Source organism: Carettochelys insculpta, chromosome 1 (genome assembly GCF_033958435.1).
Source record: "Carettochelys insculpta isolate YL-2023 chromosome 1, ASM3395843v1, whole genome shotgun sequence".
Classification (NCBI taxonomy): Eukaryota; Metazoa; Chordata; order Testudines; family Carettochelyidae; genus Carettochelys; species Carettochelys insculpta.
The window spans coordinates 106955441-106977829 of NC_134137.1; the positions used below are offsets into that span (position 1 = coordinate 106955441).

Genomic DNA, 22389 nt, shown 5'->3' on the forward strand with positions numbered 1-22389 from the left:
GATTTTTCCACGCATGGGGTTTTTCCCCAGATAGACCCTGTTTGCTACTCAGCACAACAAGAAGTGCCCACAATTCTGCTCCAGGGCAGGACTGGGACGGGGGTCCCTGAGGGATGCCTTCGCGATCTCATGGAGGGGCCCCCTGCTTTACGCTTTCCCTCCCACAGTGCTCATCCACAAAGTGTTGCAAAAAGCCAGGAGGGAAGGAACCTGAATGATCCCGATAGTCCCAACGTGGGATCGACAGCAATGGTTCCCCCTATTCCTGCGCATGTCGGACCGGCCACTGAGGTCCCCTCCGGTGGCGCGGGATCTGCTCACGCAAGCCCAGGGGTCCATAGTGCATCCGCACCCCCAAAGCCTGCGACTACAAACGTGGTTAATCCATGGCTTAGCTCCCTAGAGAGCACATGTACGGAGGAAGTGCAGCAAGTCCTAGAAAGTAGCAGGAGGACTTCCACCAGGAAGACCTTCAAGCAGAAATGGACTCGCTTTACGGCATGGTGTTCTACCAAACAGCTAGCCCCCTTTCGGTGCCTATGGCTGTGATATTAGAGTATTTACTGGACCTCAAGAGAGGAGGACTCTCGCTATCCTCGTTTCAGGTCCACCTGGCCGCCATTTTGGTGTTCAGACACGAAGAGGAAGGGCACACGGTGTTCGCCCATCCCATGGTTACCAGGTTCTTCAAAGGGCTGGTAAGCCTATACCCCCCTCAGAAACCGCTTCCACCTCTGTGGAACTCGGACCTGGTGCTTAATGCGAAAAGGGGACCACCGTTTGAGCCTTTGGCCACGGTTTCCCTCCGCCTCCTTATGATGAAGACGACCTTTCTTCTCGCAATCACGTCAGCTCGCAGGGTGAGCGAGCTTGAGGCAGTTATGGCAACGCCGCCCTGCGCTGTTTTTCCAAGGAGGCGGTAACCATACGGCTGCATCCAGCCTTTGTTCCTAAAGTTTCTTTCTGAGTTTCATACTAACGAACCTATTGTTTACCCTTGTTTATCCAAAGCCTCATAACTCTAACAAAGAGGTGCGCCTACACCTCCTGGACGTGAGCAGGCGCTAGCTTTCTATATGGACAGGACCAAGTCCTTCCGGAGAGCGGATAGGCTCCTAGTCTCTATCGCTCCCAAATCAAAAGGAGAATGTCTCTCTTCGCAGAGAATCTCTAAGCACATCGTATCTTGCATAAAAATGTGCTACAAACTCAAAAAGACTCCTTTACTGGCCACGCCCAGGGCTCATTCCACTAGGGCGGTGGCAGCATCAACAGTCTTTTCTCAAGGGCGTTGCGCTAAAAGACATTTGCAGAGTGGCGACCTGGTCATCCTGTGACACCTTCGCCAAACATTACGCCCTTCACAGGGTATTCCAAGAGGATACCCGTCTCTTGGCAGCGGTCCTCTCGGGGACAAGCTGCACATAACCCGATTACCCACCTCCTATCTTGGGTTACTGCTGGGTAGTCACCTAATGTGGAGCACCCACGGGGACACTCGAAGAAGAAAGAAAGGTTACTCACCGTAGTAACGGTGGTTCTTCGAGATGTGTCCCCGTGGGTGCTCCACTACCCGCCCATCCTCCCCGCTCCGGATCTCTGTTTAGTGTTTTGCAGGAGCATCCGAGGCGGTTGGTCAAGGAACTGGCGGGGACCGGATCGCGCACATGGCCGGGAGCGCGCGGGGGAGCGGCGCGCACCGGCGCATGCGCGGTCCGGCAGAAACTGCTTGGAAGATCCGATCTGCGGCGCCGGGCGAGCCCGACACCTAATGTGGAGCACCCACGGGGACACATCTCGAAGAACCACCGTTACTACGGTGAGTAACCTTTCTTTCCGGGCTGCTGATTACCATGTCCCTGTGTAGATGCAGCCAAGGTGAGTAGCTTCTTTCCATTCCATGGCGGATATTTCTTTTCCTTCCATTTTTGATAGTGCGTTATTCCCTTCTCACTTTTGAAACAAACTCTTCTGCTATAACATAGCTGGGAACCAAGGTCAAGTAGCTCTATCAGCATACATACTCGAGAGTGCTATAAATCTGTTTAAATTATTTGCATTTCTGGTTATCAGTGTCATAATATAAATTGCTTCAGCTCAAAATTTCAGAGATGGTTGAAATGTGTTTTTATCTTAGAGTGCTGATCAAAAAGGAGACTTCTGATATTATTGCTATCTTTAATTCTTAGGATGACAGCGATGTTTATATTCTGACTAAAGTGTCGGATATCTTGCACTCGATATTCAGCAGCTACCAGGAGAAGGTATTGCCGTGGTTTGAACAGCTACTACCACTAATAGTCAATTTAATTGTAAGTATCTTGTATTCTTTCCATTTAACTCTGATTTCTTATGGCACCTGGATAAGATCTCATAATACTGTTGTAAATTTTTAGAGCCCTGAGAATTTTGTGTAAAACATAGTCATGATCTTCCCCAGGAAGTTTATAATTTAGAGAAATAGTCAAAACAAACTGTCACCTGATACTTTATCACACAGCTATTTCAGTTATTTCTTCATTAACCCTCTATAGTAGATTGTTACTGACAGGCTTCACAGAAGTGTTTTTGGAGGGGTATTTGAAATTCAAAAGAGAAAGTGATTCAGTGAAGAAGGGTTTGTCATGGAACAAGACCTAAAAAAGAGGGGGAGTTAGTAGGAATAGTTAGATGTGCAATGTGGAGCTGTAGAACTTCTATATTAACATAGTCATCTGAGTTCATTTATTAGTCTAACTGTTCACCTCAAACAAAATTTGCCTTTTGATTTTCTTTGTGGTGTTGCAATCCCCCCAAAATTTCTCTTTAAATGTTAAATTCAGGTCAACCCACATAACTCTCGAAACAGAACTTAAATTCTGTAATTATAAACATTTCATTTGTATGCAATCATCTTTTTGTATACATCATGTCAGTTGATTGACAGTTACATTCTGAGATTACTTGCAATTTAATTTTTTTTTATGATGTAGTGTCCACATAGGCCATGGCCAGATAGACAGTGGGGATTATGCATTTTTGATGACATCGTAGAGCACTGCAGCCCATCCTCATTCAAATATGCTGAATACTTCCTGAGGCCAATGCTACAGTCAATATGTGACAACAGCCCAGAGGTTAGGCAAGCAGCTGCTTACGGTGTTGGAGTTATGGCACAATTTGGTGGGGAGAGCTATCGTCCTTTTTGCACAGGTATGTATATTCATGCATATCTTTCTATTCCTGTAAAGCTAATTTCAGAAACGTAATTGTAATTGTGATATTCTGCCAGGAAATGCGAACATCATGTTAATGAATGATCATATTCTCTTCTCTCTAGTAATGGAATAAAATATCAGTCAGTGTGGTGGTTAGTATTTATTTTAAAAAAAATGGAGGAAGGGATCTAAGCTATCAAGATTTGTGGACATATCCTGCTTAGTCACATTTTTCTTTGCGACTTACATTTGCATTGAAAAGTGTAAAAGAATGCATTCATTAAACATTTTGCTCTTAAATAAGCACACTTATGTATCTAATAGCTGACTTGAACACAATAACTGACTTTATAAAAGATGAGCGCAGCTACAAGTCTAAAAGATTGATCCCTTTGTTTTGTATGTTTTAAAGAAATGGTACAGAAATCTGTAATAAAGAGTAAATATGATGACTGAAGTAATCTGCACTTCTCTGCTTGTTTAAAGGAGAGGAATAAATTAGGAAAAATGATCACGGGTGATTTTTCTGTCAATCTATGCTCTCTAACTCTAGGCTGCATTTTGAATTTTGTAGCTCAACCATAGTGTATATCTGCTGGTCCTCTTCACACTAGAGGCAGTCAATTTTTCAGATGCTTTACCTTGGAGATAGTGGTGCTGTAGCATGGGGATAGTGCTTTCTCTAAGTTAATGTTTCGGTCAAGTTCAAGTATCTTTCCTTAGACAAGTTGCTTAAATGAGATAATATGATAGTTGGTTTAAATAACAAAAATATTGTATGGACAAAATGTCATATGGCTCATTCTGAACTTACTGAAATATTCCAAGCCAATTGCCATTTTGCATATCTACTCTGCATAACAATGGTCAATGACCTGAATGGTTTACATAATTTTTAATGAAATTTTCCATCCTATAGCACTCAAGGAGAAGTATTAATGATAAAGTGCCTGTATAAATGGCAGTCTGTATCATTTCAAGTATTAAGAAATTGTTGTGGGTGCAGAAAGATGTAATGTGAATCCATCAGATGAGTTTTGTTTCACAAGAATGAGGTAGGACTGAATTGTAATTAAGACAAAGGAAGTTCAATGCCCAAATCTATGAAATCTAACTTTTTGTTAGTTTCCTTTCAGCTACTTTTAAATGATTGATACAAATACTATTGGTTTTTTTTTTTTTTTTTTCATATCCTGGACTTATTTTTAAGAAATGGCTGTCTTTTATTCTTCTTTGAATTTAGAAATTGATCCTTTTTGTCAGTCAGTCACATTGCCTGCAGGCATCTGGCTGTCTCTTTAGTTTGAGTTGGTCTAGATTATTTGATCAGATTTGGCTTTTTATTTTTACTTCATTTGAGTATCGTATGGTCCATGACCACTAATTGTTAGGTATTTCAAGATGTGTCAAGTACAATTAATGTGTGTGGGGTCCAATGTCATGCTATAACTCAGATTAATGGAAATGGTTTGCAGGAGAATCTGTAAATTCAAAAATTCAGTATTTCCATAGATTTTGCTGTATTCTACAGAAATGCATTTTTTCAGACCACCTTTGCAATAAACATTTTTCTGGTATAGACGTTGTAACTGTTGTAAATTAGAGTTGCATATTTTGTTCCTAAGAGTAGACCGAGGATTGGAATTTGGGACATCCCGATAAATGACAAGGGTGGTTGTGTTAGAGAGGAAGAAGACTTGAGCATGGGAAATCCAAGATGAATAAAGAAGGGGGGAAACAAGAGAAGAGACTATAAGGAACAAGTCTGGCAGCAAACTGTGAAAACTGCATCTGATTGTGTGATAGTTTGGTGGGGTGGGGTGGAGCAGAGAAGTAAGTCCCAAAGCAAGCCAGAATATAATTACATCTTTTTAAAATGCATGTATGTTTTTCTTCAAGTAGCGTCCCCGTGAGTACTCCATTCCTGGGTGGTGTTGTATCCTCACACTTGCATTCACGTTCTTCTACAGCTGTGGTTTGCCATGCATGCACAGTAGCACTTCCTCATGTTCTGGTCCGCGCATACCCCTCAGTTCCTGTTCTACTGTTCTTGACTTCAAAAAGAGCTCTTTTCTCTCTGGAAGAAACAAATAGTTAATTACTTTACTTTTTACCCTTTGTAGGTAGTTCACTCCAAGTTTTTTTGTTTTTTTTTTTAAAGTTTGTTAATGTTAGTAGTTTTAGTTGCTGTGTCATCTCCATGCTGGGCTCCCCAGGCTTCAGGTGATCTGCAGTGTGCAGGGAAGACCATGCGTGTCTCCAACAGTCATGCATCGTGTATTAAGTATGCCTGGTTGAGGGTCATCAGACTCAAACTTGCACTCACTGCAAGGGCTAGGCAGGGCAGGGCCAACAGGCCGGAAACCTATTTGTATGAGAAGTCCCTACAGCCCAGGAGCAGTCGTTGTCCTCCAAATTGGTACCACAGCCCAGAGATACAAGCTCTGCATGTCCTTCTACCTCATCCAACACCCTGACCACTAAAGTGAATATTTTTCCTGCATGCTCTTGGCTTCCAGCACTGTTGTCACTGGTAACTCCAGTAGAAAAGTTGATTACGGCACCCCCATAACCATCCAAGATGGCACTGCTAAAACAGATGCATTCGCCCATCAGCTCCTCTGGCTCTGCCCTCATTGATGCCTGGATATAAGAGGTCAATGAAAAAGACTCCCGCCCTTGTTGCCAGAGTCAGTTGGCGTCGAAGCAGCACTGTTCCAGCTGTCAGCCTCGCTTGGAGATAACACTAGATTCAGCACTGTGGACATTCAGGGCTGAGGCACCACCTTACTCCTGTGTAGTGCTGGACAAGGAGTTGAAGCAGCACCGGGACACCGGTTCCCCCAAGTCCCTGGCACTGGAATGCACGGCACCGAAGAGAACCCATGTGGACTTGCCACCCAAACTGCACTATCCACAGCTCTGCTTTTCTTGCTGCGCTGCAAGTCATCAGTACCTCCTCTGTCCCTATGCTCATCGCAGTGTTCATTCAGAATCATAGGGCTGGAAGGGACCTCAGGAGGTCATCTAGTTCAGCCCCCTGCTTCAAGCAGGATCAACCCCCACTAAGTCATCCCAGCCAGGACCTTGTCAAGCTGGGACTTGAAAACCTTGAGGGATGGAGAATCCACCACCTCTCTAGGCAACGCATTCCAATGCTTCACCACCCGCCTGGTGAAGTAGTTTTTCCTAATATCTAACCTACACACCTCTCTCTTCAACTTCAGACTGTTACTCCTTGTTCTGCCATCTGACACCACTGAACAGTTTTTCACCGTACTTTTTAGAGCTCCCCTTGAGGAAGCTGAAGGCTGCTATTAAATCACCCCTAAGTCTTCTCTTCTGTAAACTAAACAAGCCCAAATCTCTGTCTCTCCTCATAGTTCTTGTGCTCCAGCCCCTTAATCATTTTTGTTGCTCTCTGCTGAACCTGCTTCAGTACATCCACATACTTTTTATACTGGGGCAGGGTGTGGGAGAGGAGAAACTGGGCACAATATTCCAGATGTGGCCTCACCAGCGCCGAATAGAGGGGAACAACTACTTCTCTAGATCGGCTTGAAATGATGCTCCTAATGCACCCTCGTATGCCATTACCCTTCTTAGCTACAAGGGCACACTATTTACCCACATCCAGCCTTTCATCCACCATAACCCTGAGGTCCCCTTCTGTTGTACTGCTGCTGAGCCAGTTGGTCCCCAGCCTATGACAATGCTTGGGATTCTTTTGCCCCAGGTGCAGGACTCTACATGTCTCCCTGTTGAACCGCATCAGATTTCTTTTGGCCCAGTCCTCCAATTTATCCAGGTCCCTCTGGATTCTCTCTCTACCCTCCAACATATCTACCTCTCCCTCTAGTTTTGTGTCACCTGCAAACTTGCTGAGGGTTCAATCCAGTCCCTCATCCAGGTCATTAATAAAGATGTTGAACAACACCGGCCCCAGAACCGAGCCTTGTGTCACTCTGCTTGAAACTGACCGCCATCCAGATATTGAGCCATTGATGACTACCTGTTGGGCTCGACTGTCAAGCTAGCTTTCTATCCATCTTACAGTCCAAGGATCCAGTCCATATTTCCTTAACTTATGGGCAAGAATGTTCTGGGAGAGCGTATCAAAAGATTTGAAGTCAAGGTATTCCTCGAAGTCAGGGTTCCTTCCATTTCTCGGACACCAGGCTTCCCTACCCAGGAGGGTGCAGTCCTGATCTCAGGAGTGTCTTATCTCAGCGCTCCAGCCCTACTCATTCTAACTGGGAGGAAGTGCCAGCCAGCCTTGCCTACCCATCTCTGTGGTTTGTCGGTCATGACTGATATTCTCAGTAGCTTGGTCCTCAGGGACGCTTTCTCGATCAAATGGGACACCCCCCTCTTCTATGCATTTTCCCCCCCTTCCCATTATCCACAGACTCCTGGCTGCAGTCAGACTGGACTGGGCCTGCTTGAGCTTAATGGTCCCAGCATGGCTGAGACAAACTTGGTATCCTTACATTTACAGACTGTCCGTAGCAGATCCATATCCATTTCCTCCCTGTAGCAACCTTGTCTCAAGTCTTTGGCCGCATCCTTCACCCCAGTTCACCCAGACTGCATCTTCAGGCATAACTCCTCCAGGATGTGGAAATCGCATGCTCCAAGGGGGTGAAATAGGTTTTGGTTGACAGCAGATGGGAGTCCACCCGTAAGTCTTATCTCTGCAAATGGATGAGGTTCTCCCAGTGGCTGGGCATGAATTATCCTATGCCTCACAACACACTCTTCCCATCCTTCTTGACTATCTGTTGCACCTGTGAGGGTTGGCCTGACACTTAATACCATCCAGATGCACGCCATGGCTTTCATGGCATTCCTCCCCCATCCTATCACTAAAAGATTCCTGACAGGTCTGCGGAATGCTTCCCCCCCATCGTACATCCCTTGGTCCCTATTTAGGATCTTAACCATCTACTCCACTGCCTCATGAGACCTCTCTCTTTTTAAGCTCCCAGCAGTGTGTTACTGGCTTCATCTCTCAATGAAGGTTTTTTTCCTAGTCACCATCACATCAGCCAAGTGGGTCGGGGGGTTTGCTGAACTAATGGCTAAATCATATGATACATATATCTCCTTACACCATGTTTACCAAGGGACAGGGTCACACTGACCTCATCCCAAGTTCCTTCTTAAGGTTTCATGTCCTTTTTCATATCTATGAACCCATTCACTTACCTGCATTCTTCCCGAAGCTGTACTCATGGGGTGGCATTCCCTGGATGTTTGTTGGATATTAGCCTTTTACGTTGATTGCTTAAAGCCTTGTCGCAAGTCTCCTTGACTCATCTCCACATAGTGCTTCAGGGGCCATCCCGTTTCGTCTCAATGGCTTTCCAGGGGGGTCTCTACCTGCACATGCCTTTTATGCCCTTCATCGGAAAGATCTTCTGGTGGTGTCACTGCCAATTCTACCAGATCTGTCTTCCACCACCTTTCTCAAATTGTACATCTTACGGACATATGCACGATGGCGATGTGATCTTGGAGCAACACATTTGCACAGCACTATTCTCTTCTGTCTTCGATTGCTTCCTCCATTCAAGTGGATCAAGCAGTTGTGTCAACTCTAATTGTTACTGGGCTCCAAACTCACCTCCAGAGTGTGACTATTACATTATGGTCACCTAGAATGGAGCACCCGGGGGACACTACTTGAAGAGGAGGAAGTTACTCGCCTTGTACAGTAACAATGGCTCTTTGAGACGTGGGTGTGCTACTTCACTCCCTCCTTCCCCATCTTTGGAGCCTCATGCTCTATTTTCTAGGATAAAGGAGGCATGGAAGGGTCCACACCATGCGCATGCCACAGAGCATGAGGAAGTGTATGCTGTGCAGGAAACTATAGCTGTAGAAGAATCTGAGTGCCAGCAGGAGGACACGCTGACAGTCAGCGTGGAGCACCCATGGGGACACATATCGAAGAACCATCATTACTGCACAGGGTGAGTAACTTCCTCTTCTATAAATATAGCTTTGTGGCCCAGATAGCTCACTTGAGTTTTGATTCTAAAATAAGCACATGTTCATAAATGTTGTTCTGTCTTGGAGCCTGACAGTGAATAGAAACAGGTGCACTATGAGAGTTCAACCTTTGCATGCACTTCACATTAAGGTGTGAAATTAACATTCCATTGAAAAGAGCCAGAAATGCTCGGTACAGCTTGAGGTGGATTTTCTCACTTTGAAAACCTCTTAAGTAATCTTTTGTAGATTTAGTGAATATATGTGAACAATGCTGTTCATCCACTCTTAAGAAGTCCTATAAATGTATGTAATATCGATAAGCCTAAAGAGAGAGAGATTCGATTATCACAATGAACCTTAAACTGTTTGCTAAATTTAAGATTTGATTCTGGCCTTTCATCTAAAAATACATTTATCCTCCTGTGCTGTAATTACTTGTGAAGATCCATTTGTCCAAAAAATTCCATATTTATTGGTGGTTTTTATTTGTGTGAGGTCATGCCCCTCAGGCCCAAAGAAGCTCATGCTCTCAATTAGGTAGTTCTGATGCCTCGTTAACTGATTGCCATGTAGTCACAGGTAGCAAAACTCAATATTGATTCTCAGTATGGAGATTTGTAGTGCTTGAGAGACTGACCTTCACAGTTGGTGTTTCCTGCATAGACCACCTTGGTATCCATAACATTCTAGCAGATAGGATAATCTGGCCTTCTGAACTTCTGTCTTTGTTGTCTATTTTAGCACGCGCGTGTATGTGTGGATGAGAGAGAGAGGGAGAATATAGACAACTTGCAGTGTGTCTCAAAATGGCTTAGTAAAAGTACAGGTAATTTAAAATGGTACATTGTAGCTAAAAATTTCTACCCTATAATAAGTACACAACTGACAGGCTATAGACAATATTTCATTCAAAGGTTAACTTTTCATTTTCGGCAGCTTTATAATGCAGAGTGGAAAACAACTGAAAAAGTTGGGAGATGTCAACAAGTGTATGTGCCTGCCCTAGTGTAAAACACTACTGTTGCTCAAATGCAAGCATTTAACTTGGCTGTACATGAAGGCTTTTTAATTTTGCACTGTTACAGAGGCACTTCCACTGCTGGTGAGAGTTATTCAATCACCAGATGCCAAAACCAAAGAGAATGTCAATGCAACAGAGAACTGCATTTCAGCAGTTGGGAAGATCATGAAATTCAAGCCTGATTGTGTAAATGTTGAGGAAGTCCTGCCACACTGGTTATCATGGCTTCCACTACATGAAGACAAAGAAGAAGCCGTTCATACTTTCAGTTACCTGTGTGACCTCATTGAGAGGTAAGTTTTTTTTAAAATGTGTCTTGATATAATGAATAAAATAAGCATATCTGGTAAGTCAGCTTTATTTTTCTTATACACATTCTCCAATAACCTTGCACAAGGTGGTATTACTCTAGCAGATGTATACCCATTATCTTGAGTATGGAAATTAACCTATTTTACACCCATAGTAAGGCTGAGATTTTGTCACTGATATTTTTGGTAAAAGTCAAGTTTAGGTCAGTAAAGGAAAAATTCATGGAGGTTAACTGTCTGACTTCAACTAAAAACTTCCATGATAGAATGGGAAGGAGGTACATGATTGGTGGGTGGTGCGGACCACAGCCACTCTATATCCATGAGGCTCCTAGCTCTAGGGTCATCTTGCCCTGCTGCAGAGCTGTGGGGATACCTTGTCGCTAACGGAGATTTGGAGCTTGGGAGCCCTGCTGCCTCAGGTGGCAGGGTTACCTGAAAGCTCCCTGCCATTTTGGAATGTGGTAGGATCTCCCATGACTTCTGTGGAAAAAATTGTTTCCTTATCTATTAGTGACAAGTAGTTTTCAGTAGTCTTGTTCAGAATATTCTTATATCTTACATCAAGTTGTGCTGATACCATATCAGCATGAGACCTTAAGAAAACTCCCAGAAGTTTTGTGATGTTGTTCCTATGATCACTAACCTGCATTGCAGCATGCATAGACATTGTAATTACCAGCAACACGCTAAACAAATGACAGCTTGTCTTACATTATAAAAGCTTTGTTCCTTGATGTGCTTTGATCTTTCAGGTGTTTGTGAAGCAGCAGTGCAGCTGTGTAAGAAAAAGAGTGATACAATGCAGATAATAACGTTTTGCTATAGTAGTGTCTCCCTTGGTGCAGTCTTGCAGTACTGGCAGGTATCCCAATCATTGAAGTGCAGCAGTGAGTTCTAATACTACCTAAATAGGTTCTCTCTCCTTCCAGTGTTTTCAGTGTAGATACCCAATCTTGGAAGTGCATATATGCTATGTGAAAGCCCAGAATCTTCTGGAAAGTTTTGATCATTGAGTGATGTATCTTTTCAAAGATAGCTAGGCAGCCCACAATCCGTGCATTCATCAGATGTCTACTTCACTGTCACAAAACTGGGAGAACAGATCTTTGTCCTCATGCTGATCAGTGTAAGGCTTGCAGTCAAGAAATCATTTACAATCTGTCACTGATAAAGCTTGCTATTTCTGAGAGAGCCAAAAATTTGCTGCCTGAATTCTCAGCCTTAGTCTTCTCTGGTGCAGTCACATTCATCCTACTGCACATGCAGTCATACTGTGGTCTGAATCCTTGACTTGCAAGCAGGATAACCCATAATCCATTTACCTGAGACCCCTTCTAACAGGTATAATTAAACCTTTCTGTTGCAAGTAATTCCGTAGTGATCTGCTCCAAAATCTCAAGAGGTTGCAAACTTCCAAACAATTGTTACAGAAGGTTTTATCCAGCTTGGGAGCTAATGGGTAAGACTTAAAGGTACAATCATTTCCTGACAAATAGGACACCCTTTGCCACCCCATCTGCAGACACTGTCAGAACCTTTCGGGGCCAAGAACAGTTTTTGTTAAACTCAGATGCTTGACTCGTCATGAGAATATAGCTGATGGGCTACATCTGGACTAGCCTCACAGGCTGCCAAGGACAGAAATATCAGATATGTAGTACCAAAGGAAAGAAGGATAATTCAGGGAACTGTAGACCAGGCAGCCTTACCTCAGTCCCCGGAAAAATCATGGAGGGGATCCTCAGAGTCTGGTGTGAAGCACTTGGAGGAGGGGAAAATGATCAGGAATAGTCAACATAGATTCACCAAGGGCAAATCATGCCTGACCAATCTGATTAGAGTCTATGATGAGGTAACTGGCTCTGTGGATATGGGGAAGGTGGTGGATGTGATAGACCTTGACGTTAGCAAAGCTTTTGATACAGTCTCTCATAATATTGTTGCCTGCAAGTTAAGGAAGTATGGATTGGATACATGGACTCTAAGGTGGATAGAAAGCTGGCTTGATGATTGGACCCAACAGATAGTGATCAGCGGCTCTGACTGGTTGGTGGTCAGTTTTAATTGGAGTGCCCCCAGGATTGGTTTTAGGGCCATTATTGTTTAACATCTTTATTAATGACCTGGATAAGGGAATGGGTTGCACCCTCAGCAAGTTTGCAGTTGACACTAAGCTAGGGGGACAGGTAGATACATTGGAATGTAGGGATAAGGTCCCCTGTGACCTAGACAAATTGGAGGATTGGTCAAGAAGAAATCTGATGAGGTTCAACAAGGACAAGTGCTGAGTCCTGCACGTGGGAAGGAAGAATCCCAAGCATTGTTACAGTCTGGGGACTGGCTGCCTGTGCAGCAGAAAAGCACCTGGGGATTACAGTGGATGAAAAGATGGATACGAGTCAGCCAGAAGGCTAATAGCATATTGGGGTGCATTAGGAGGAGCATTTCCAGCAGATCTGGAGAAGTAATCATTCCTCGCTATTCAGCACTGGTGAGGCTGCATCTGGAATATTGCATCCAGTTCTGGGGTCCCAAGTATAGAAAAGATGTGGATGCATTCGAGATGGCCCACAAGAGGGCAACAAAAATGATTAACGGACTGGAGCACCTTGCATACGAGGTGAGGCTGAGGGATTTGGGCTTATTTGTGTAGAAGAGAAGACTGACGGATGATTTGATAGCAGCCTTCAACTTCCTGAAGGGGGGTGCTCTAAAGAGGTTGGAGAGAGGCTGTTCTCTGTAGTTACGTATGGCAGGACAAGGAGAAATGGTCTCAAGTTACAGGGGAGGGGTGTAAATTCGATATTAGGAAAAACCAGAAGGATGGTGAAGCACTGGAATGCATTACCTAGAGAGGTGGTGGAATTGCCATCCTTAGAGGTTTTAAGTCCTGTCTTGACAAAGTCCTGTCTGGGATTATTTAGTTAGGATTAAGCCTGCTTTGGGGGGCTGGAGTCAATGACTTCCTGAGGTCCCTTCCAGGCCTTGGATTCTATGAATCTATTCTTTGAATCAGTGGGAGATTAAATACATTAGAAGGAAGGAAAATACAGTTGGATCTCGACATTTGTGAGGTCACATTGTTGAGAACCCTTGCAAATGTTGAATTTGGCAAATAGCTTTTCTCCCCGTGGGGGAGACAGAAATCTTGATGGGGGGATCACCTGGCCCTGCCAAGGCAGCGACTGCTGGAGCTGAGCTGCCCCTTCCCTCCCCCTTGATAGCGGTGAGGCCACGTGATCCCCCGTCAAGGCGGAGAGAGGGAGCGGCTCAGCTCCAGCAGTCAGTGTCCAGGTAGGGTCAGGCGATTCCCCCTGTGAAGAGGGAGGAAAAAAGCAATTCAGCTCCAGCAGCTACTGCTGCAGCGGGGCCAGGTGATCCATCTGCTCACGAATAATTGAATTCATGAATGTTAAAGTTGCAAAACTGGTGACCTTTACAGTAATAGGTCCTCTGCATAGCAGGAAAAGAGAGCTAATTAATTACGTCAAGGAGTCTGAGGTATTTTATGCTGTTTTTCATCATTCTTCACTAAAATGGATACTAGTTACTAGATACTCAACACAATTTAATATTAACAGGAGGGAAGAAAAACAAGCCAAAAGAAGTGGTTAAAGAATATTTAAGAATAGTGGTCTGTTAGGCTTCTATCCTATCTTCCAACAGTACCCAGATTCTGGAGTGGGAATGCATAGATCATAGCTGCTATTGAGTTTTCCAGTCCCAACTTGTGGCATTTGGCGGTTTAAGAACACCCGCAGCATGGGGTTATGTCCCTGACCATCTTAGCTAATTGATGGACCTATCTTCCACACTTAATTATTTTTTTAACTTAGTTGCATGTTTGGCCTTCATAGCATCTTCTGGAATGAATTTCACTAGTTGATTGAATTATGAAAGAAGTACTTTCTCTTGTTTTAAATCTGCTGCCTATGAATTTCATATGGTGACCCTTAATGTTACGTGTTCTGTTACATGAAGGGGTAAATAACTCTTTTCTATTCATGATTCTGTATACCTCCATCATATTCCAACACCCTGGTAGTCGTCTTTTCCCAAATGAAACAGTTCGTCTTTTAATCTTTCCACAGATGTAAGATGTTCGATACACCTAATTTTTGTTGGCTTATCTCTGTGCTACTTATAATCACATTTTGTTGTTTCTGAGATGGGACAACTGAAACTACACACTATATTCAAGGTGTAGATGTACCATGGATTTTTATAGCAGTATTGCATTTTCTGTATTTGTTTATCCCTTTCTGAAGGGTTCTTAAAATTGTTAGCTTTTTTTTTTTTTTGAGGGCCACTGCACATTGAGCAAAATTTTTGGGAACTATTGCAATGATTGCAAGATCTATTGAGTAAAACAGCTAATTAAATTTTGAATGTATGCTCAGGGTCGTTTATCAAAATGTGTAACTTTAAATTTATCAAAATTGATTTTCATCAGCAATTTTATTGATCTTATCACCCAGTTTTAGGCAATCCTTTGATTAGCTTTTTGCAGTCCGTTTTGGATTTAATTATCTTGAGGAATTTTATATTGTCTTAAAATCTTGTCACTGTACTGTTCACCCTATTTTCCAGACTATTTATGAATATGTTGAACAGCACAGGTCCCCGTTCAGATTCTTGGAGCCTCTGCTATTTACCTCTTTCCATTGTGAAACATGACTGTTTATTCCCACCCTTTTATCTATTACTGACCCATGGGAGGACCTTGCATCTTACCTTGTTGTTGCTAACTTTACTTAAGACCCTTTAATATGGGACCTAGTCAAAGGCTTTCAGAAAGTCCAGGTACACTGTATGCACTATATCTTTGTCCACATGCTCATTGACACACTGGAAAAATTTTAATATTGAGGCATGACTTCCTTTTACAAAAGCCATATGTTTTTGGCTCTTCTCTTAGCTGTTTGATAATTTAATCCTTTACTATGGTTTTAGCCAGTAATTGCCAGATCACGTCTGGAATCTTTTATGAAAATTGGTGTTATCTGTCCTCCAGTGGTCTCATACATAGGCTGACTTGCAATAGATTACATACCATAATAGTTCTGCTTTTTCATATTTGATTCCCTTGAGAACTCCTAGGTGAATACTATCTGCTCCTGGTGATTTATTGTCTAACTTAACAAGTTATTCCAAATTCTCTATTGATACTTCAGTTGGGGGGGCAGTTCCTTAGGTTTGTCACCTGAAGAGTGGCTCAGCTGCAGGAATCTCTCCTGCATCCTCTGTAGTGAAGAGTAGTGTGAAGAATTAATTTAGCATCTCTGCAACAGTAGAGATAAAGTGAGATCAATATAATAAAGGTAGCTGGGGCTGATGAAGCTCATAGTAGAGTACTTAAGAAACCAGCTGAAGCAATCTCAGTAGTATTAGCAGGGTTTTTGTTTTTTGTTGTTTTGTTTTGAGAACTCATGGAGAGTGGATGAGGTCCCAAAGGACTGTTGCGATCCCAGAAAACTAGAGAAGGGCAAACATTTAGTACCTATCATTAGAAAAGGGAACAAAGAGGACTTGGGGAATTATAGACCAATCAGCATATCTTCAATAACTGAAAAGATACTGAAACAAATATTGGACAATTAGCTTGTAAGCGTCGAGGAAGAGGAGGAGACAGCGGTGGTAATAGTCATATAAGGAATATCTGACATGAATTTGTCAATAACAAGTCATACCAGATCAACTTAATTTCCTTTTGCTGAGTCAGAATTTCTCTGTGACCAGTCTGTGGACTGCTTCTGGTTCCTGAGATAACCCTGACACAGTTCAGGAAATCAGCAAGCTGGTCCCTGCTATTCAAAAGCTTTGAGAGAAGTTGGCCTACTGCAGTGGTCTGCAGCCTGTGGCTCCAGAGCCACATGTGGCTCTTTATGGATTTCTTGGTGGCTCCCAATGCTATAATTGCAAAGTTAATTAAAAAAAAAACAACCTACCGATCATTTTAGATATTTTTGGTGAACTTCTAAAAGCCCAACAAAGAACAGCTTGTTTCTAAATAGCAAACAATGTGTGATCTTGAAATGTTGGATAACTTTGCCTTTATGTGCAGTGCATTGTGGGATATGTGTATACACTGTTATTAAAATAGGGGTTACAGAAATTATGGTTTGACGTTATTTATTACAGACCACCTTGTGTTTTCACATATTCTGGCTCTTGAATTGAGTTTTTACTGAATTTGAAAAAAGTCTCTTTCTCTTTTGGTTGCTGACCCCTGGCCTAGAGGATGCAGGGGGGAAAGGTAGACACAGGTCCTGTTTTTAATAAGTCTTTCTTTTGATACAATCCCATGCAACGGTCTAATAAGCAAACTAGGGAAATGTAAATTCATCTAGAACACTAGACAATTGGTTGAAAGACTATACTCAGAGTAATTAACAGTGGTTTGCTGTCACACTGAGGATCATGGGGAAATATTTAGTGAAATCCTTCGGGGGTAAGTCCTGGGTCCAGTGCTAGTCAGTATTTTCATTAATGACTTGGAGTGGTGAGTGTGTATAGAGGCTGAGAGGGATTGCAAGCACTTTGGAGAATAGGATTAAATTCAAAAGAACATTGACAGATTGAAGGAGTGGCCTAAAATCAACAAGGTGAAATTCAGTAAGACAAGGGAGGAGTACTACTCTTCAGAAGGAAGAATCAACTGTGCAACTACAAAATAGGGAATTAAACTGGCATGGTGGTAGTACAGCTGAAAAGAATTCATAGTTATAATGGATCATGTATGGAACGAGGCACCATTGTTCTTCAGGTGCAAAAAAAGGCTGATAACTGTGAAGTGTTTTAACAGGTGTGCTATACAAAAGACTGGAGTGGGATGGGTAATTTGTCCAATTTAAGACTGCACTGGTGGGGCCTCAACTGGAGTACAGTGTTTGGGGCATTACACTTTAGAAAAAATGTGGACAAATTTGAGAGTTCAGAGGACAGCAACAAAAATGCTACAAGATTAAGAAAGCCACACCTATAAGGAAAAATGGAAAAAAAGAGAAAGTTGGGCATGTTTAGTATTGGGGAAAAAAAGACAGGATGGGGACTGAGAGCAGTACTTAAATATGCTAAGAGCTATTGGAGGATAATGATCAGTTGTTTTCAACATTCACTGAAGATATGACAAGAAGTTATGGGTTTAATCTGCGGTAATGAAAATTGAGGCCAGATATTAGAAAAAACTTTGTATAAGTAAAAGGTTAGTTAAGCACTGGTACAGGTTTCCAAGGGAGGTTGTGGTACCCCCATCTTTGAAGGTTTTTTAGAACACGTCAGACAAACCTGTCAGGGATGTCCCAAGCTTATTTGGGCTGACCTCGGGGGATTTGTTCTTCCTCAATGCAGAGGGTTAGACTTGAGGGCCCTTGCAGCTCTGTGATTAATTTCATTCTTGTTTTATAGTCATAGAGCGGATTATAATGGTTCATGGAATACCTTTCATCATCAAATCTTAGCATGAACCAGAGTTTAAAAGGAAAATGGTACTAGTGACATTAATAGATATCCTGATGATGGATAATTGTGTGCCCATGCTGTTACCATTAGACCTGTCAGCTGCCTTCAGTACCATCTGCGTTTCTTATTCTCACTGACTTCTACATAACTCCCTTTAATCTCCTCAACTCTTTTGACTAGCATTAATGCTTTTCATATTTGAGTCCTCTTTATTGTGGCATTTGTACAATTAGCCATATTTTAAAATGACAAAAATAGAATTTCCTTCTAGAATAGATGCACTTAATGATGCTGAATAACTTCAGGTATGATTGTGCAAATCTAAAAACCAGAAGTGTCTTGAAATGCAGTTATTTTATATGCAAAAAATCAGCATTTGTGTTTAATTAGAATACTGACCCTGGCCTGTTTGTAATATGTATACTTTTTTGGGTTTTTTTTCCTTCAGTAACAACCCTATTGTCCTTGGTCACAACAACTCTAATCTTCCCAGAATATTCAGTATAATTGCGGATGGTGAAATTCATGAAGCTATAAAACATGAAGATCCATGCACCAAACGGTTGGCTAATGTTGTTCGTCAAGTGCAGGTGAATGCAAGTTTTTTGATGTAAAAGGAGTCATTCTGGTTGCTCTTTTCCAATGCAAGAATTGTAAGAACTTAGTGTTCAGAATCTAGTCTGTGCAATAAGCATAATGCTGCAACCAGTGTTGATCCAAGAAGAAATATACCTACTTGATTTCTGGTATGAGATTATGCAAATATAATTTAGATTAATTTTGGTAACTCTATGTAAGATACAAAATACATTAGAATAACCCAGAAACTGGGCAGCTACATAGCAATGATACCCAGGTTCGTTCAAGAACCACCTTGGGAGTTCTATGTTGAAGACTCAGCTGAGTGAGAGTGCCAGCTCCAAAGCTGCCTAGTTACCTCTACTACACAATGTCATTGACTGCATTGTGGGCGCCAGAGGAAATTGCTTGTGTAAGGGAGTCTTATAAAAAGAGCAAGCAAAGGCTGTACATTTAGTACGAGGTTGCACCTTCCTGGCTCAGCATGGTCGGGACTTGACCCATCCTGAATGAGAAAATTTGTTGGACTAGAAGTCCCCTGACACAGCCCCACGCACCTGCTTTGGTTTCCCCACCATCCTTCCCACCTGCCTGTGGGTTTCCCTGCAGTTGTGGCCGTGCTGCAGCAGGGCTGCCATGTGGCTCTGGACCGGTGCTCCTGGGAGGCTCTGGCCCCAGCTTCACATGTTTCTGGCCTCAGCCCTTGCACTACTGCTGCATGATTGCAGCCGCAGTGCTGGGCTATAGCAGGGTTCTGGCCAGCCCCACACACATGGAGTTGCCAGCCTTGGCCCGGGGCTGCGTTTGGACTCTGGTCCGCACCGTGCATGGGGTTCCAGCCCTGGTCCTGGGCTCCCTGTGATTTCAGGAAGACTCCAGACAGCTGGCGCTGCCCCAGGGTTCCAGCCCCGCACTCCTGGGGCTCCAACCCTGGGCTGTAGCAGGGCTCTGGCCCCTGACCACTCGGGGGGGCTCTGACTCAGGCTCTGGCCCTTTGCTGCTTTGGGCTACCACAGGGCTCTAGCCCTGAGCTGTCCACCTCTTTGCAGCTGATAACCTGCCCTTCCTTTTCGGGGCTGTCTCCATCAAGCAGTGTCCGTGATCCTGCTGAGGGATGGATGTTGCTGGATGAGAGAGTTTGGGTTTTTGGAGGTGCAACTTGTAGGGGATTAGAAGATGGGCAGTCCTGAAATGTATTAGGTTTTGTAGATAATATACTTCAAACTCTGGTTGGCATATAGAAAATATAATCACATTTAACTAAGTCTGTCATTACTCCCAGATACACAATTTATTCCTTGCCAATAACCTTGTCCAACTTGTGTTCAGGTGGCAAAGATGAACATTTTTGATAATACAGCTGACTGATGAAGCAGAGCTATGAATGGAAGGGAAGGTTCCTCCACCTTCAGAATTATGGGAAAATAAAATAAAAAGTAGACGTTACTTTATAAAGAAATTGCATCTCTTAGTAAATTTACATCATTCTAAACTACTCCCATGGAGGAGCAATGAATATCAAGAGCAGAGATTACTCCCAGGAGAATTCTGCATCTAAAAATACTGAAAACAATTTTAAATTTTTGCAAAATTTCACATAAAAATCTGTCAAAATAACACTATATAATCATGCTAATTTCAATTGCTGGCAATTTATTACAAAATACCCATCAGGAAGTGTTCCTGTAACAATACGGACAAAAAAAGTTAAAGAAATCCTTACAACATTCCAGTTTCCCTCCTCCCCTTTGCAGAGCCCAGCTGCAAGGCCAAACACCCACATCCTCAGAGCGCAGCCCCAGCCCAATCACTCACATTGCATTTCCTCACAAGAGCCTAGCTGCAGGGCCAGACACCTGCATGCCTCCCCCCTCAGAGCCCAGTCAGAGTTGCACCCAGTCCAGTTGCTCGCACGCACGCACGCACAGAGCCCAGGGTTCCAGAGGAACAAATAGCATTATGCTGGGTCCTTTGCCAGTATGGAATTTCTTGCACGCTGCGTCCTTCCTTCAGGGTATGCCAGGAACTGCAATCACTGGGAACCCTTCAACTTCCTGCTCCTTCCCCTAGTAGTGAATTCTATTTGTGAACTGGGCTCAGCTGGATCTTGTGGCCCTTAGTGGCAGTAGGCAGGTTTGTATCACTGGTACTGTGGTGGGGGGAAAAAGGAAATTTTTGTGAGGGACATGAATTCTTTTTAAATTCTGTATTATGTGGTGGTGCAGAATTCTCCCAGGAATAGGAGGGACAGAGAGAGTGCCTGAGAAAACAATATGAGAACAGCAATTTAAAATTAAAAGTTTTCTCTGATTCTGGGAGTAATACAGAACTTAAATATCAAAATGCAAAATACAATAATGGGTAGGGTATAAATTGTTGCCATGCCACTTACCTTTAGAAGAATGAAGGGCTCCATCTAGTTGGCTATGATTTTTACTTCTTTAATTCTAGGAAGTCACCAGGACTTTCAAGTCAAGTATGTTAAAATAGAGCTTTAAAAAAAGCTTTTGTTAAGCCAATGCAGATCTGAGTGTAAGCAAGGACCACCTGTTCTCTTTGGCATAACCTAGAGCAAGGATAGGCAACTGGCATCATGTTGTGTCTGCCAGATTATTTTATTTTGCCTGCCAAATCCAGTTAGGGGTAAATGGTTTGGTATTAGAGACAGGAAGGGGGTGGGGTAGGGCAGTGCACACATCTTGTGATGCTGCAGCAGAAACTGTAGGGCCGAGTGAGCAGCCAGGTCCAGTACAGTAGAATGGCAGTAGTTAGAGCAGGGATAGTGGAGGCAAGCCTTCCTCTAGATCCTCCTGTCACTCCAGCAGTAGAGACCCTATACCCCCACCACCACACACACAATTGCTGTTCTTTGGGCAGGAGGTGACCTTCAGCTCCCCATCGTCCCAAAGAAGGGGCTTTTGTGGTCCTTCTGCTATCAGCCTGTCAGTATGGCTATTACTTTCCTGAAGTATATATGCTTAATAGGTGTTGACTTTGAAAGACTAATGAAAATACATGGCTAACACATAATTTAACATCTATATTCAGTGAAAGTACCTTTATTTTTCATTTGTTTTCCAGACCTCTGGAGGACTATGGACAGAATGCATATCACAGCTCAGTGCAGACCAACAGGCAGCTATACAGGGGCTCCTAAACTCTGCTTGAAGGGCCTCAGTTATTACCTGCAAGAAAACTAACTCCAAATAAACATTTACCCTGTTGTTTAGGTTTCTTTTGTTTTGTTTTTGAGCAAAAAAGAACCGTAGAGTGGGTAGGCCATTCTTTTGCAACCTGCAGGCATTGGCAGCAAGAAGAAGCTCTCTTACAGTATGGTGTTTAAATCAGTTTCTATCCCACAACACTGAAGATGCTCCCTGTAAACTCTACAATAGCACTGAAGAGTATTTTTCTAATGGTATAAGCCACCTGTATGATGGTGAAAAGGAAACAAATCGAATTTTCTCATTAGATATAATGAATTAAGAAACAGCTTTAAGACCAGTTATTCAGCAGTAATGTACATTATAGCAAATAACATTTCTTGTACATCTAGTGTTAATTGTGTTAATTGGAGTGAGTCTTTCTTAGGGTAGAAAGTGCCCTTCTACCCAGCAAGCCACTAGATCAAAAGATGAAAAATTGAAGATGACTATCAAGCACGAAGACCTCACTGATGTCACTGATTTCCAAAAAAGGCTTGTCTAGTGACTCAATGAGAAGAGCTGTTCAGCTTCCAGCCCTTGAATGTGAAGTGTCTTTTGGCATGTCTGGCGGTATCTTGTTCACTTGTCAATAAATGACATTGAAATACAATAAG

General features: G+C 42.9%; 1 protein-coding gene across 1 annotated transcript in view; it reads left to right on the forward strand.

Moving 5' to 3' along the window:
- Positions 1-21802, forward strand: part of IPO5 (importin 5) — a 98387-nt gene extending 76585 nt beyond the window's left edge. The window contains exons 22-26 of the mRNA XM_074989418.1: positions 2190-2312; positions 2973-3192; positions 10280-10508; positions 18439-18580; positions 21651-21802. Coding sequence (XP_074845519.1) covers positions 2190-2312; positions 2973-3192; positions 10280-10508; positions 18439-18580; positions 21651-21737 — 801 coding nt within the window. The 3' untranslated portion in view covers positions 21738-21802. The remainder of the gene's footprint in view (positions 1-2189; positions 2313-2972; positions 3193-10279; positions 10509-18438; positions 18581-21650) is intronic.
- The last annotated feature ends 587 nt before the right edge of the window (positions 21803-22389 follow it).